This window comes from Balaenoptera borealis (assembly GCF_965194805.1).
Source record: "Balaenoptera borealis genome assembly, chromosome: 6".
NCBI classification, from domain to species: Eukaryota; Metazoa; Chordata; class Mammalia; order Artiodactyla; family Balaenopteridae; genus Balaenoptera; species Balaenoptera borealis.
In genome coordinates, this window is record NC_138863.1 from 74,345,276 (window position 1) to 74,363,047 (window position 17,772).

The window sequence follows — 17,772 nt, forward strand, 5'->3', positions numbered from 1 at the left end:
CACCTCCAAATCAGTGACAGCTGACTTTTAAAACTCTCTACATGAAGACTGTATTAGCCAATGTGTATTTTACTGAGAGGTTCTGTCCAGTGAGCAACCAAGAGGGTCAAGATCAGAACACTGAGCACAGTCTTCTGTGGCACCACAGCTGCTCTTATTTCACTTTCTAACTTAAACTCTGCCTGTTTGCCAGTAGGTGGCGTCTTCCAAAGCCATACCACAAACCTACACCGTGGAAAACCCAACTCTTAGATCCTGAATCCCTAATACTTAATTTAAATAGATAAGAACAGATTTGTAAAAGAAGGACAAAAAAGGGATCCGGGATATATTCAAATGAATTTTACTGTCACATTCTAATGCCAGAAACCTCTACTGCCAACTCAAATCTTGTGTATATAACATAGACTACGAACTAGGTCGTGTGCTTGCCCCTATAGAAGTACAAAAACAAATCACGCAAAGCCTGCAAGTATCCAACAATATATTAATAAATAGCCTTTTTGCTATTATTCGGCTCTCACTACGTATCAAGCACTGTACCGAGTGATCCACATATATTTTGTCACGTAATTTAATCTCAAAAACTCCATGAAGTAGGCATTCTCCAGATGTTCTGAAGTTCTGAAAGTTCCATACATGGGGGAAAGAATACTCCAAGACATGGAAATGGTAGTCACGTGTGGTAACACAGAATACTTCTCTGTGGCAAGGGTAGAAACAAGAACGGGGCAATTTGGGGTGATCAATCTGAAAAGTAGCTGTATTGTGTTACAAGGAACTGGTACTGAATATGGCAAACAGTGGAGCAATGGGCAAAAACTGAGTTTCTCTGTGTGTGAATGAACATTTGCTGTGAAGCACGTAATGTACTTGGAATTTACAATATTATCATTTGGAGTTGGGAGACAGAGAATTGAAGACTGGAGGTGGGCAACCAGTTAGAAGACTATTACTACGGTCCACATCAACAATTCCCAGAGCCTACATTTACCTTGCTGTGCAGACCCCACAGAGCGAGTGTGCTGTTCTTCTCCTACATTTCTCTGAGTCAGATGGCTTCTTTTTATTTTATTTTATTTTAATTAATTAATTTATTTATTTATTTTTGGCTGTGTTGGGTCTTCGTTGTTGGGTCTTTGTTGCTGTGCGCGGGCTTTCTCTAGTTGCTGCGAGCGGGGGCTACTCTTCGTTGTGGTGCGCGACCTTCTCATTGAGGTGGCTTCTCTTGTTGCGGAGCACGGCCTCTAGGCGCACGGGCTTCAGTAGTTGTGGCACACGGGCTCAGTAGTTGTGGCTCATGGGCTCTAGGAGCACAGGCTGCAGTAGTTATGGCGCATGGGCTTAGTTGATCCATGGCATGTGCGATCTTCCCGGACCAGGGCTCGAACCCGTGTCGCCTGCATTGGCAGGCGGATTCTTAACCACTGTGCCACCAGGGAAGTCCCCAGATGGTTTCTAAAGTGCATTTCCTGTTTGGCTTCAAGTTTCGGGGTGCAGGGGGGTGAATAAGCTAATCAATAAATAGAGCTTTCAAATCATCGCTCTCCTCATCTAAAGGTCAGAAGAATCTGCACAGCTGTCCAGTGTTCCTCATTTGGATTCAACACTAAGGATTTACAAGAAATTCTAATCTCTCTGCAGATGTATTTCACTCATTGATAGTGTGTGAATTGTTCCTGCTTACCCTGAAACAGTCTTCCGAGCTAAATTACCAGAGGCATCTTTGAGGAGATTATATTTGTCCATGGTCACATCATATCACCTTTGTACGAAAGCAGAGATGACTTGTTTATTCTTTTTTTTTTTTTTCCTGAAGGAAAAAGGTGTTTAATTATTTTGTTGCCTTTCTCCTCTGAAAAACAACATGTTGCTTTAAACTCCTAGTGACATTCAAAATAGTTCAGGAGGGATGCTGCCGACAGTGATATGACTTTCATACAGCTCTGCTTCCCCAGGAGGATGAGAAAATGCTTTCAAACTACCAAAGAGTGTGTATGCAGTTAAAAATTTTCTTTCTGTGGTTTTATAAACACCTGCACAAATTCCTTTTATTATCTAACTAACATATATGGAGTGTCCGTGAATAAAGAAACCATTCTTTCCATTAAAGTGCATCAAGAAAAATCCCACTGTAAGTAAGACAGGATTATTATAATTGCCTGGCTAAAAGCTCTCGAGAGCCCAGCTCACTGGGGACACTCCTTCGTGCATCTAGGAGAGTATACTCTTAAAATTATGGCCAAGAGAGTGAAATGATTTCATTCCATGGGGCTTCCCCTTCCTTACCTGTGCGATTGCTCTGCAAGGGTCTCAAACTTAATTCATTTTCTACTGCAAGGATTGATGTGTAAGAGAGATCTAGGGGTCAAGGTTTTCATTGTCACCTGTTATTTCATACATTTTTAGGATCAGTTTCTGTAGATTTTTAGGATCAGTTTCCACCAAGCCAATGCACTGGGGTATTTGTAGTGGCCACAGGCTGGTGCCCACACACTAATCCCAATTCAAGATAGGAGGGATGAAACCATGGTACTCACCCAGGTGTGTGTTATTAGATGGAACAGATGCCACCATTGTTTGCAATGACCCTCTACAACAAGTCATTCTAAAGTGTGTCAGTGACTGAAGTTTTCCCAGGGACTACAGGAAGGGACAAGACTGAAGCTACATTAGATCTAAATTCCATGTATGTGTGTCAGTCTCGGGAGCAGCCCACACATTACCTCCTACTGAGTGAAAAAGAGCCTTTCCGTGATATAATGATGCCTATCTCAGAAGTCAAATTTCAGCGTTTGGTTTGTAAAAAAAAATCTATGCATATGTAGATAAGATAGGTGTGGTCCTGTTCCTTCTTTCTCAGATAACAATAAAAATAGTATCTCCTCTTCATGGTTCTCTCCTATGTGCCAACCTTGTGCCTGGCACCTTGTACATATTAACTTGCTTTTTATTGTTACACGACAAGGGATGTGTTACCATTCTTATTAATATGAAGGAATGGGCTCAGGTAGGTTAAGTGACTTTTCCAAAGCTACATGGCTAGCAGTCATAATAATAGTAACATAACTAAGTAACAATAAAACAATAAAAAAAAAGTATGAATGAATATCTATTATGCCACACAGTGCTAAACAGTTTCCCTGGATTAACTCATTTAGTTTTTACAATTCTAGGAGGAATATTATATTAGAACCTATCTTTTACTGATGAGAGATCTGAATCTCTTCAAAAGGTAGGCATCTGCTAGTGTCTGGTTTTTGTTTGTTTGTTTGTCCTACAGTCCCTCTCATTGTCTTTGCCCATTTTTCTGCTCAGGAGTGGACACCTGTCCCAGGCCTGGCAACTGGAGGATTCTATCCCCCAAGTCACAACAACTGGCTCAGGAGTTAACCCATATCCCAAAGTGGCCCAATGAAGGCCATTCCTGGGACTTGGGCTGGAATTAATGGGAAAGAAATGCTCCTGTTTCATATTAATAATTATCTTGATAATGTAAACTTAGGGTTGCCAGGGAAATATTTGCTATGACCTTGGGAGAATTTACCTGAGAAACAAGCCAGTGTAGAGGAACGTAGAACAATAAGAGAGAGAGAGAGAGAAATAGAGAGAAGGAGAGAAACGAAACTTCCCGGAAGCCAGAATAATTCTTTCTGTGGAATTTGTTTTGAATTGACTCTCTTTCGTTTCCAACCAGTGAAATATTATATATCAAAGAAATGGACACCAAGAGTGAAAGGTAGATTATAGACCTTAAAACGTGGGATTGGATAACTAGGGATGATGAGAAGAAATGAGAATTCTCTCATTCCTGATTGTGAAACTGACCATCATTGCTCTAAACTGTCCCCTCACATCTTGATTAGGACCTTTTCCTACTAAAGATTGAACTTTAGGAGACTTGATAGAAAAATATCAGGATGCTTGAGAGTTCGTAATTTTCTTATAGTTTTTAGCAAACTGGTACAGATTTCAGTCAAACCTGTACTGATGGACAGATGAGCGAGAAGAAAATACATCCTTATTATGAGAGTATGAGAGGTCTTTTTGGCCAGTAGGAAGCAATCCAAGATGATTAAGATTCAAAAATATATATCCCACAAATAGTTGGAAAAGCTGAATTTTCTGCCCCTAGCCAGTCAATGAAAATGAAAGCAGAGAAACAAGAAACTCAGTGTATTAGTTTCTTATTACTGCTGTAACAAATTGTCACAAATTTAATAGCTTAAAGCAGCACAAATTTATTCTCTTTCAGTCTGGATGTTGGAAGTCTAAAATCAAGGTGCTGGCAGGGTTGTATTCCATTCAGAGTCTTTGTATTCCATTTCCTTGCCCTTTTCAGCTTTTAGAGACTATTCATGTTTCTTACCTCACGATCCCTTCCTTGTATGACTCCAACTTCTTGCTTTCCTGTGACATCTCCTGTGACATCGCATTTTACTTTCTTACCTCTTTTTTTACAGGGCCCTTGTGATTATTACATTGGATTCAATCTGATAATCCAGAATAATCTCCTTATCTCAAAATCCTTAATTTAATCATGTCTGCAAAGTCCCTTTTACCCTGTAAGGCAATGATTCACAGGGTATGGGAATTAGGGCTTGGACACCTTTGCGGGGTGGTCATCATCTAGCCTATCACACTCAGCTGGAAATCTTATGGAACCTAGAAAAAAGTTTCACCCAAATACGTCCTAATCATCACCTTCCTTGGAACGGAGAGAGAAAGGTTACCTGTGACATTGTTTAAATCCTCGGATCCAAACAAGTACAAAGCCAATTCTGGACTTCCTAGTGAAATGATCTGTTAAATCCAGAGTTTAAGATTTTTTGAGTTGAGTTTCTGTAATCTGCAACCCAAACATGCCTGATTTGTACACTGGCTCAGGGTCACAAAACAGCAGAGCAAGATTTCATGCCAGGTCATCTGATGACCGCGTCCATCCTCTTGATCATTATAGGGGTCGCTGATGATAATGCTCATTTGCCCTTTATTTGAGGGGGCGGACTTCTTAATTCTTGGTTGGTGCTCTCACTCCCACCTGCCTGCTTTGGCCACAGGGATTTACGTTGTGGCTTCTTTGTTCAGGGCTACACTCTCCTCTAATCCTCACCAAATTCCTAGCCTGTTTCTTCCAATACTTTTTAAAATATGGTAAACAGTGACTCACTGGGAAGCTAGGCCCCAGACTCTACGGCTGCAAAGACATGTATCTTTCCTGGGGTATAAGAAAGACTTTGTCTTAGAGAGATAACTAACAATTCCCTTCCAACCGGTCCCGTCTCCAAGACTGGAAAGCATGCTTTTAGTAAAAAACAGTTGAATTTTTAAATTTTGTTACATTAAATTCTTAAACCTCAAGTGTTACCCACAGACTTCACTATTGGCTACCTGGAAGACACCATCCTTTGCTTCAAGACCTTATATTGCCCAAATGACAGCTATTGCTTCAAGCGAGGCTTAAATATAAACACAAGGTACGAAGATGGCATAAGATAATCAGCTTAATCTAATTTATGCAAGGTGGTAGGCAATTATTGTTTTTCGAAGTGAGATATATGATTACTGATTGATTTTATGATGTTATAGTAGTTTGTATTTCTGTAACAGTTCACTTTAGCTGGGCTGTCCCGTCAATTTGGAATGTTAGTCCCTTAAGTGAACCAAATCAGGTTATCCTGGCTCCTTAGCTGGACCTAATATAGCCTTAACATTAATCATTTGGCATTTGACAAGTGAAATGTGGGTATTTGCATAATGTAATTTTGATACTTTTTAAGTTCCCATGTGAAGATTCTCTCATTATCATATTTTGTTATAGATTTCAGAATGGTTATATTTATATGACATCCTTTACCATTTAGAATAATAACTAGGGAAAAAAGATAAATACTCCAGTAAATTCTCTTTTAAAAAAGTCATATTTCATGCAGCGAAGATTATGCAATGGTATTTTGAATTGAGGATCCTTAATGCAAATTCAAACACACTTTACAAATCGTAGGTTGTTACAGTCAATGGGTGACAACATACCTCTTAATGGATAAAATACCCTGTGTTTTATTTGGTTGTTAGACTCATCTTGGAGCTAAATGGTTTTTGTGTTGCCATCTACTTGTAGGAAAACTTATACACGTTACAAAACATTTTACCTGGCTTTTTATAGAAGTGAACACACTGGTTAGCCGAGGCTGATAGAAGTCTGGATCATTTTTCTATATTTCTAAATCTGAAATAATTCTAATGCCAAAAAAAAAAATGTCAAAGCAAGGCATTAGAAAAAAGATAATCCTCCCCCCACCCCCAAATTTTAATCCCCATAAAAACTAAGCTATAGGTACAAGTTGCAAGTTGCTATATGGTCATAGCAATCTAAGAGTAAGAGAGAGAAACAAAACTTTGCCGTGTCCCTAAAGTGCTTGGCAGTCTCGAGGGAACTGACAGATGTTGGAGACAGGATTTCAAAGCTAATGTGAGCGCTTCTACATTTTTATGTTCACTGCTGGGCATTCGGTTGAATTAGTACTATTTCCTGCCCTTCTGGATCTCACCATCTAGTATGTCCCCATACTTTCCTAGCTTTGGTGTTAGTCTCTGCATCCTCCCATCTGATTCCCCCAATATTTTCTTCTTGCCCTAGACCCTGGGCTGTTCTAACTCTAAGTTAGTGGGGGTGGACCGACCTGGCCCTGAAGCTTCAGCTTCTGATTTTTGAATTAAGAGAATAGCTCTGTTATTTCTGATGGGAGGGAAACTCCCTGACCCTCCCAACCCTGTCCTCAGCAGCTGGGGTGTCTGTCCTGGGAAGGCCTTGATGACACCTCAGGCCTTCTGTTGCCCTTTCCTGGCTAGAGCTACTTCTGCTGCCTAGGCGGTTAATTCATCAGGCTGGAGCCCAGTGGGTTCTCTGGCCCAAGGAAACATTAGTACCCCGACCAGATGGCTCTTGGCTTCATCTAAACTGCAAACTCTCAACAGTAGGTTTACTAGCTGTGTGACCTTCAGCAAGTTTCTTAATCTCTCTGTGTTTAACTTTTCTATTCTGCAAAATGAGGCTAATAATAGCACCTTCCTTACACTGCTGTTTTGAAGATCAAATGTGTTACTATTTGTGAAGCATTTGAACAGTGCCTGACATATAATAAATCCTATATGAAAGTTTGTAAAAAAAACAAACAAACAAACAAATGAAGAGCATTAGGATATGCCACTCCAAAATATGTCTCTTTGGCATAAGGATTATTTTGAGCTAATTATTTTTGAGAAACTGCAGACACTGGAGAAGCTCAGAAAATAGAAAGTTATCTTTTGTAAGGGAAATTGGCACTTATAAAGGAGGTCTCCCTTTGTCTCGCTCTCTGTACCAGGAAGAGAAGGATGCTCTAAAGCATAACAGAATCTTGTCAATGGAGAAGGCAGCCACTTAAATCTGCATAACATACCACACCCTTGTTTACTGTGCTTTTCCTGGAAACCTCTAACTGGCCTCTTCTGTTCCACCCCCAGCACACACCTTTCTCTTTTGTCTTTAGCTGGAGATGATATTTACGGGAGTGGCTTAGGCCATCTTAGGGAGTTACTAGGTTTCCCTGAGTCACTTCCATATATATTATACATGAGGCATATTTGTTAAGTTAATTAGACAAGGAGGCCATTGGACTAATGTGGTTCTAGTGCCTGGTGGCCTACATAAGCAAACCAAAATAAAAGCCTATATATTCCTCACGCTTACAAAATCAAAATGCTAAGGACAACCAATCACAAACAGCCAACTAGGTTTTAAGCTGTAGTCAATCAATAATTTCCTTACTTTGCTTCTGCCTTTTCTCTATAAAAGTCTCCCCGTTTCCTGTCCCCTATAAGGCTCCTAGCCACTTCCGGTTTAACATTATCCAGTTAGAATTGCTCAAAAAAAACCTCTTAAAATTTTTAATATGCCTCAAATTACTTTTTAACAACATATTAATAAACATCTGTTCCCTTTTCTCTTGTTAATCTATCTTTTATTACAGGGATCTCAGACAAGAACTCAGAAGAAGGTAGAGGGAAAGTTAATTTTCCTCCTGTGCAGAAACAAACAAACAAATAATCAGTGTGTTGGGTAGAGAAGAGTCAGTGATGACAAGGGAGAGAATTCTAGGATCATAGAGATATCCTCCAAGTATATGGGGAAAGGGGATGAGAGCAGAGTGCCTTGTATTTGTCGGCCCTGATATAGACCCTAATGCATTCAGCCCTCGACACAGTTTTAAAGGTGATAAATATGCAATTACTCTCAAACCTCTATTCTTCTTCCCTTTAGGAAAGATCTTAAATGTATTCTCTAGGGAGTAACATCTATTCATTTATTCAACAGTAATTTTTTTTTCTCTATCCAGTACCTACTTATTTCAAGGCAGATGCTACATGCTGGGGACACATGTAAGTAAGTTAACCATGGTCCCTGCCCAGATAAGGCTTAGATTCTAGTTGATGAGAGACATTATGTACATAATTGTGCAATTACTTATTTAATCACAACTGTGAAGAGCACTCTGAAGGACAAAGATAATGTGTAACAAGAGTCCCATCCTAATCCTGTGGGTCAGGGAAAGTGTCTTTAAAGAAATGGTATTTCAGAGGAGCTGGTTAGGCCAGGGGTTTGGCCTTGAGGAAGAGAAGGGCGTTCCAAACTGAGGGAGCAGCATGGGCAAAGGCTCTGGCATCATTTTGCACTGATTGAGATTCAACAAAGAAAAAGAATGAATGTCTTACTTTAAGAAGGAAGGAATGGTAGGTGGCAGATGTTTTATATAATCACCTGTTTCCCCCAAAGGCAGACAGTGTTGGTGCCTTATAATTTTACCAGCACCATGAAACCACAGTAGGGAATATTGAAAATAATTCTGATTGTAGGAAGGGAAGATTTCATGGAGGCAATTACACTAGGGTTTTACAGGATGGTTTGAGCTACAATAGACATGAATAAACTAGAGGATAAGAAGCTATAGACCAAATAAATCACTGAAATGTAAAATTTTTGGTATTAGCAAGACGGCAGAATTTATGCTTGTATTTTCTTAGATCTACTTCTCTGGGCTCCCGAAAGCATACCATGGAATCTGCTGCCAGAGCCACTTACAATAAAGTTGTCCTGTTTACAGGTTTTTGATAAGCTGTTTTTATTCTTTAATAAATAAGAAACGAAGCCATTGTCCTTTACAAAATAGCTGAGGTTGTACTTGAACAAAATCTGTTTGGAAATGTTAAGCTGGTTACACAGAACTAATATGCCTCAAGGTGGTCATTCTCTCTGGATTAAAGCTGTGGAACAATTGTGGCTCCTGTTACAAGGAAAATGACAAAGGGCCATTATGAAAAGGGACAAAAATCTCTGTTCCCAGAGGGGGACTGACAAGCTGAAAGTCCCCCTGTACATGCCAACACAAAAGGCTGATTGCCTCGGATTGTTTGTTTATGTAAATCAAAAGGCTGCCATTAATTCTGCAAGTGGGACTGCGGAGCAACAAAGAAGGTGGTGATTGGCCAGATTTTTGCTCATGGGTTGGTGGCAAATCTGACAAATTCTATTACTTTTGTGCTATGCTCTGTCTGCACACCTTCAGGAAAAGAAGCTTGTTATTATGCACTAAAGGAAATCATTTGTGTCCTTAGAGTAAGAGCTGGATTTGAAGGCAAGAGAACTTATCAAGGATCTTCCCCAAAGCTCTCTCCAAGTCGGACTCAACTGTACATCATGACAGACGTTCCAGTGACATTCAGTCAGGTTGAGTGTAATGGGGATACACCCCCTGAAAACGGTCAACAAAAAATCACTAAAATCACGGAAGAAGCCAGTGATATGGGTGGCACCCCACCATACTGCAGGGTAGAATCTAGTCTTGAAGAGGAACCCACGGAAGGAAATCTGGAGAAAAGTGCAAAATTACAAGAGAACATACTGCTGAACTCGTCCATGGATGAGAAGATTCTAAAAGGTAAAGCATTTTCCTTTTCTATAATTTGCTTGATTTGATTTGTAAACTCACTCAGGAATCTTTGGATGAACTGTTATGACAGGAATAAGCTGCACATCCTCCCACCCTTGCCCCTGCCCAAATGCAGTCCCTTATCCTACGGGGGCTGCAGAGCATAAGGACTAAACCTCTGCCCTGGGTCAAATCCAGGCTCATTTATTTGAGAGCTCTGTGACCCTAGACAACTTTCTTGGCTTCCCGAAGCCTTGGTTTTCTCATTAGAAGAAGGCAGAATAATAGTTCTGATATTTGTACAGTTGTTGTGAAAATTACTGTTGGTTAAATGTTAACTACTGTTATTTATTATTATATGGACAGCACCATTATTATTCAGTCAGAATGAATTCATAAATTCAACTTCTCCTTCTAAATCTACCTGAAAGTGTCTGAATTCATGGTACAACTTATATAGACATTAAAGGAGAGGTTATCGTTATGCTTATAAATAAAAGGAATCAGTGAAGAAATGAGTTTGAAGAGTGAAATAGTTATTTTTAGTGACCACAAAAATCACAGACATCTACCTTGTTAGAGTCTTAATTGGTAATTTATTTATCTTAGACTACTTAATTGTTAAAATATTAATCTTGTGGGGTTTTTTCCTCTCAGAAAAACCAGAAGAGAATCTCTATATTGTTCATAAGGCTATCACAGATCTTTCTCTCCAAGAAACAAGTGTTGATGAAATGACATTCAGAGAAGGTAAGGGGAACTTCCATTTTGTACACAGAAATTGTTTGATGGAATGTGGAAGACAGTTTTTGCATGGGATGTTACGTGAGTGTGGTATTGAAAAAGCAATCCAGGTAATGCTTTCAAAAACTCAAAGCTGCTATAGGCAGATAAGGGATTCTGGATTTATCTGTGGGTTCCACCTTAGAAAGCATTACACACTCTTCAAGACTGAGACTGCATGGATTGGTATAACTGATTAGCACGCTTCGACCTGACGATATGATATCTGCGTCTTAATAAGTTAGTCTACTAAATAAACCTTTCCTTTCGATTAAGTGTCTTCAAATCTGTGTCAGGCGCCTTGCAAGATGTAAACGTTTCAAAAATGGGTTTATCTTAAAAGTTTACCGTCGGCATACTGTTTAAAATAAACTTATAAATTTATTTGATCTATAGGAAAATTCTAGGCCTCTGTTGTAAGCACAAAATGGTTACCTAATTCTTGTCAAAGAAATCTTCCAGGTGATGAAGTTCATTTTAATTGTGTTCTTTCAGAAAAATGGGAGAAGAAAAAGAATATTGATTTTTAAATGACTATATTACTTTTCAAATAAACTCAAGAGTCTGAGACACAAAATCTTGTAGACTTCTAAGGAGACACCTACATTCAAACAATTTCAAAATAAAGTGGAAGATAAAAATCTATCAATTAATCATTCATATCCTCTCTTGCAGCCATAAACATCTTATCTCAAAATTGAAGTCAGCTTGGTAGACCTAAGTGATTTAGCTTAGTTAGGACCTTAACAAGTAAAACATTGAAGAGATTATTGGTTGAAATATTAGAACATCACACAAAATAGTAGATGCCTAGGAGGACAAGGTTGTTGGCAGTTTCCTGGGTTTGTCCCCTTTGCCTGGACCCCTCTCAGACTGTCTGCTGACTACATATGGTGGTCCACTGTGTAGTCACTCAAAGAAGAATGTAGTAAGCAACAGTCATTGTCAAGCTCTTACATTATCACAGATAATTTATAAGACCTAGACCCCATGAAATGGACTAAATAACCTCTCACCCTAACCCTTCTACTGCCAATGAGCAAGCAAATTCTGAGAGGCAGGGATCTCAACCTTTCAACTAGAGCCCCTTTCAAATTTCTCATCAGAAAGTCACTGGAGACAATAGTTTTCTATGATCTTTCATTTCCTTTAAATAAAGAATAAAAGCAGTCTGGATTTTTAAAGTGGATGGTCTCAGGGTGAATTTTTCCCTGCATGAATCCCTTTGTGTTCGGTGGAACATGTTCTTCCTGTAGGGTTAGAAGGACACATTTGGGTGTCTTTTATTTTCACAATGGCAAACAGCTATAAAGTCCCCAAAGAGAATACTCCTGAGTTGAAAAATAGGAAGATGTTAAAAATACTTAGAAAGAATTATAATTTAAAGTCAAGAAGTAATTTCATGCATGACAACTCCATGCCCAAGTCACGAATACGAGCAAAAAGATCAGTTTCTTTGGTTCTTATGGAAAAGAAGAAAACAAAACAAAGCTTAAAATTATAGCAAACATTCTAATACATATTTATTTATGATGTAAAGAACACTGACTGGATGCCAGTGGCCTGATAGGAGCTGTGCACAGCTAATGAGGAGTGATGAACCACCTCCAATTCTATCTCTTTGTGTAAGTTTACAATCTGATTCCTATAGTTGGGAAAACAAAACAAAAAGAGAATGAAAAACCTCTGATGGAAATGGACTTGTCAGCATCTTTCAGTGAAAATAGGAAATTGTGGAGGAGAAGGGCAAAGAGGAACAGTGCCTCTCGCTTTATATAAAGACTGTTATGGTGTTGAAAGGGAATAGTGAACACAGCCCTGAGTCATGTGCACCGCAGCCTGAAGCTTCCCACAGAAGTCCTTCAGGGCTGAAAGCTCTGAGAACAACCTCTACTCTCTTATTATTAATTCATTTTCTCATGCTCAATAAATATTATTGAGGATATGCTGATAGGATGTGTTTGAAAAGTGAAATTTGCAATGAATTAAATGAGCCTCTTAAAAGTCACTGCATGGTACCAAACAACTTAAGTTAATTAGTTGTCGGTTAAGGACATGTCTAAAATAATAGGCTAACCTAACACTATGTAGATATGACCTCCACATGATTTTTAAATCTTGACTCACTAGAAATCAGTGGCAGATCTTAGGCTATATAATGTGTCCTTTGGTGGACTTGACGCCTCCATTAGCCCAGCACGTGACTCTTGGCCATCTGTGGTTCCCTGCTCCTCCTCCGTACCCGGTACTTTAGGACATGAGAACTCTGAGAAGCATGGTGGTAAACACTGAATTTGCTACTCTGAGTGTGACCAGTCACTGGCAGTCATTATTTCATTATTTTTACTGTTGGAAGAAAGCCTTTTTTCTAATTTTCCTTGAGGAGTGTGTGTGTGTGTGTGTGTGTGTGTGTGTGTGTGTGTAGGAGCTAGGTCCAAATATTTTTTAATATATTCACATATCCACTCATGACAGGCTAGACAGGATTTTTAAAAGTGTGTCTCAGGGAATACCAGTATCACTAGATACAGTAGTCCACAACAAAATTGTTCCATAGTCAAATGAGGTTGGGTTGCTGGATGCTAATATTCATTAGTATTTTAAAGGCTTGGATAAATTCTGAAGAGGCTTACTTAATTGTGTTTAATGCAGTGTTTTCCAAGCTAATTTGATGGTGTAGCCTGTTTTATTGTGTAAAACATATTAATAACCCACAAAACAATATCCCATAAAATGTTTGGTGGAAAACGATTGTCCAGAAATATAGTCTGGAGAATCTGTGGTATTTTGAAATCTCTACACATATCAATTACCAATTGATTTTGCTATAGGACATCAGTGGGAGAAGATTCCTTCGAGCAGCAGTAACCAAGAACTAAGTAGACAAAAGGAAAGGATTGCTCAACAACCTTTAGGAGAGAGAGAAGATGAGGATCTGAAGAACAAAACTCAACATCAGGCAATGGAAATTGAATGGTTAGGATTTCGGAAACCTAGCCAAGTTGATGTGTTACATTCTAAGCAAGAGGTTTGGGATGAAGAAATTAATAATGATGATGATGATGATTGCAAAGATGATGAAGATGAAGTTCGAGTGATAGAATTTAAGAAAAAAAATGAAGAGGGTTCTCAGTTAAAAGAGGAAGGCGATGTAAGTGAGGACTCCCCACTGAGCAGCCCCAGTTCCCAACCTGTCACACCTGATGAGCAGTCAACCTTCGGGAAGAAGGGTGATATTTCCAGAAATGCTTATTCAAGATACAATACGATATCCTATCGGAAAATCAGAAAGGGGAACACCAAGCAAAGAATTGATGAATTCGAGTCTATGATGCATTTATAAACTAACTGGAACTGAGAAGTTCTCATGCCCACTAAAGCAAAAGCTAATTCTATTTTCCTGAGATGCATCTTTGTATGCCTTGAGTCATCCCCTATAAAGAAGTGGAAACTTAATCTCTGTTTCACTATAGAATAATGTGGAAATAACCCTAGGCAAAACTCAGTCCGGTAACCTCAAATCAAAAAGCTTTAGATTCATTCTTGGATATTTGCTTTTTAAATCCTCACTAATTTAGCCTGTGTGCTAAGCACTAAACAGTTTGACTTTAAAAGTAGCAATGCTGGGAAATGTAGTCATCAAATGAAAGAGGACTATTTGAAATGAAATGTATTTCTTTTGGTGTCTTTCTTCCTGTACACTGAGGGTGATAGAAAGTCTGGTATCAAATCTCTCTTTCTTTAAAACGTGGTTTTATAGACTCTGGCAATAAACTTTCCAAAATACTTTGCCTTTCCTATTATCTTCAGATTTTAAGTTGTTTTTCTTGGCATCTACAGAGTGAAATTCTGTATAGGCTGCCTTCCTAGGTGTTACCATTCACTGAATTTTCTCACTAGAGGGGCTGAGCAATTGTCAGTCAGGAAAATTCTGTTTACTAAATGTTGGCTTTATGTTCTCAAGATGAATTAAATCCATTGTGAGATTGCCACAGGGAGGGGCTGGAAGATTGGTGGGCAATTGACTAAAGAGTTATATCAGATAGATTATTTCTGAGACTGAAAATAAAATCTTGTCTAGCACAGTTAATGTCATTAAACATGAAAATGACAGCTTTAGCACAATTTTAAGAAAATACCCCTCTCTATTACTACACTTTCTCCTATTAAGAGTATCTCAGAATAATTTTCTTTCCTTAGAAACCTGAGACAACTCTAGTCATAACTGTACTAGTTACTATGAAAATGGAAATAATTATCTTAGAATATTTTCAAAGTAGAGTGTGAGCATGTATTTTTAGTGAGAAAGCTCTGATGGTTGTTGGGAATATATAATTTACTGGACCTCAGCCCAAATCAAGATGCTTAAAATTGTGCTTGTGAAGCTTCACTCAAACCAATGTGTCAAATAATGTATTGAATATTTATGAAAAGGGAGAGTCTATATTTATATTCTTAGATAGTTCCATAATTTTTCATTTCATGCTTCTATATATATTACCCTGAGCTTTCTGTCACCATAGATAAAGACATTTCTTTTGGCCCTAGAAATAAAAAGACAATTCCTTATTGTCTGAATGTAATACAGTCTTCATTGTACTATTCAACCCTTTGTTTATTTATTTTTCACTTTGTGAAAAACCCTGGGTTAGCCCTTCTCAGATTATTGCTTATTTATGTGTAACAAATCCCACACATTCTAAAGGCACTTTCTTTAATTCTTTATCATATAATATGTTTCCATGGTATCATATACTATTATTTAGTGTTTATGAGACTCAATTTTGAATTTTTTCCTTTTATTCTTTCAAACAGATACTTCACAACCTGACCATATAAAAGTCTGTCACGCTTAATCTATAGAATCTATGCATTTCATTCTCGACAATGCAAGTTTTCAGAATAAAGACAGGGAAATCAGTCTTTTATTGACAAATTTAGGTAGAAGATTGATGCACTAGGACAATTACCTGTTCATTTAAAGCCTCTAAATCTTTTCACTTGGGCAAGCTATTTTCTTTTTGGATTACTGGTGACCCCTACTATTTTCTACTTAACTTCAAAGCACAGTATTATGTTATCCATCATGGAACAGGACCATATTCTTAACCTACCATCAACAGAGCCTGTATTTTGAATTATTCCAGCAGAGGCAGCCAATTCCTGTGGAACTTGAGTGAGGTGGGAGGTCTGTGGTCATTTGATGTGGCCAAGCAACTAGCTCTAATTGGGCTCCAAAATATAGTAACCCTGGCCCTTTTAGTTTTGTGCTCTTACCAGATGATTAACCAACTATGAAAGATTTTATCAACAAGACTATTTCAAGGTATGTTCAATGAGTAAATGCTTAATGCTCATGAATGAGGCAATGTAGTTGCAGAAGAGCACTGAAACTATTATTTGGCATTAGTGCCCATTGCCCTATTCTGCCATCTTACACTAAGGCCACAGAGCTTAGTGACTGTAAGTATAATGGTGATGGGTGGCTGTTTGATTCTTGTAAACTAAGAAAGACAAGGGTCTGGTTCAAATCTCATGGGGGATACTTAACATATTTGAAAAGCATATGGGACACATTAAGAACACAAATTGGTAACTACACATGAAGGTTTACTGCTTTTGTGCTTCAAGGTTCAGGAATGGAAGAAGGACTCTGGTACCTGGTAGGAGGGAGAATTGACTTATTGTGAGAATGCTGATATTTCTTACATGATTTTTTATTTTCCTTAGATGCTGGGTGAACAGGAAGTAATAACAGCTCTATTTCTCTGTCAATATAAAACTTAACCCTTCATATAATGCTACATTTGAAGACACAGAATATATCAGACTCTATCTACCTATTAACAGTTTAAATAAGGAACTGTGTTTGACCTGCTCTCAATAAAAGTTTGTGTCCTTGTTTTTGGTGCCTAGATTTTATTTTTTTATCTGCCTTTTAAAATTTAAAAGAACCCTTGCATATTAGCAGCTATTGAGACCATCAATAAATACCATTTCAGAAATCAACACCTCATTTTAATTCATTCGCGTTATTTATTTCAAAAAGGTCTTAAAATGCTTGTGTATGAAATTGTAAAAAGAATTTCTGATGGATAGATATGTAATGTTCATGAGACATTTCTATTATTTTTACAGGAACTGAACTATTGTTTTAGATACACCTTAATTCCAACAACTTGAAAAAAATATCTTTGTAGTCATTAAGGTAATACATTGCTGTAAACTATGCTGACACTTTTATAGTAATTGTTTCTACATATTTACATGGTGGAGTACTTCTGGCACACTTTCAAATGGAGAACAGACATTTGAGTTTTTCAAAATGATAGGAAAAACATTTAAAATAAGTAATAATAGAGAATTATGGAAAAAGATGAAACACCAGCGTATCATGAAGAAATATGTCTGGCCATATGAGAAAGGCACTACTTCTTTTAAAGCCTAAACTTTCATTCCTCTATAAAAACAAGAGGGCTATAAAAAGTAATGTCAAAAGTTATAGCAAATATTTGTCCATATTAAAGTATCAGACAGTAACATAATAAATATGAATACCAAAACATGTACACAGCTCATGAAGAACACAGGTGAGTAGAACATACAATTGACATAAACACAATGACACGGGTAGTAATGAGCAGTGGAAATCACCCAGATATGTGGCAAACTACAAAATCAAAGCGTTTTGTAATTAACTGCCAGCTTGGATGAGTTTTGGTTATGAATTTGGAAAGTAATTGAATTTTTACTTAGAAACTTAAAATTACATATTTGATTTCTTCTTTATAATAAATTTGGTTGGTCAGAGGCAGAAAAACTGGGTAACTAAAAATGTTCAAATTTATTCCAAATTCCTTTCTACTCCATAGTTTCAATCTAGTTTTTCCACTAACAAATATTTTTAGGTAATCAATAACAAATTCACAAATTTAACCTTTGCCTTCTCTTGTTTTTATGCCCAGCTCTTATAGCTAATATGTATAAAACTAGCAACATTTGGGCAGTTGTTTGAAGGAGA

General features: G+C 37.9%; 1 protein-coding gene across 1 annotated transcript; it reads left to right on the forward strand.

Moving 5' to 3' along the window:
* Nucleotides 1–9,497: 9,497 nt before the first annotated feature.
* Nucleotides 9,498–14,537, forward strand: ERMN (ermin). The gene is made up of 3 exons (XM_082395799.1): nucleotides 9,498–9,977; nucleotides 10,626–10,718; nucleotides 13,583–14,537. The coding sequence occupies exons 1-3, from the start codon at nucleotides 9,737–9,739 to the stop codon at nucleotides 14,092–14,094; spliced, it is 846 nt and encodes a 281-aa protein (XP_082251925.1). The 5' UTR covers nucleotides 9,498–9,736; the 3' UTR covers nucleotides 14,095–14,537.
* The last annotated feature ends 3,235 nt before the right edge of the window (nucleotides 14,538–17,772 follow it).

Bases quoted from the DNA above. Each gene is read 5' to 3' on its own strand.
- ERMN (XM_082395799.1), top strand. From the start codon at position 9,737: ATGACAGACGTTCCAGTGACATTCAGTCAGGTTGAGTGTAATGGGGAT. The intron at 9,978-10,625 runs GTAAAGCATTTT...TTTTCCTCTCAG, and splicing joins GGATGAGAAGATTCTAAAAG to AAAAACCAGAAGAGAATCTC. The intron at 10,719-13,582 runs GTAAGGGGAACT...ATTTTGCTATAG, and splicing joins TGAAATGACATTCAGAGAAG to GACATCAGTGGGAGAAGATT.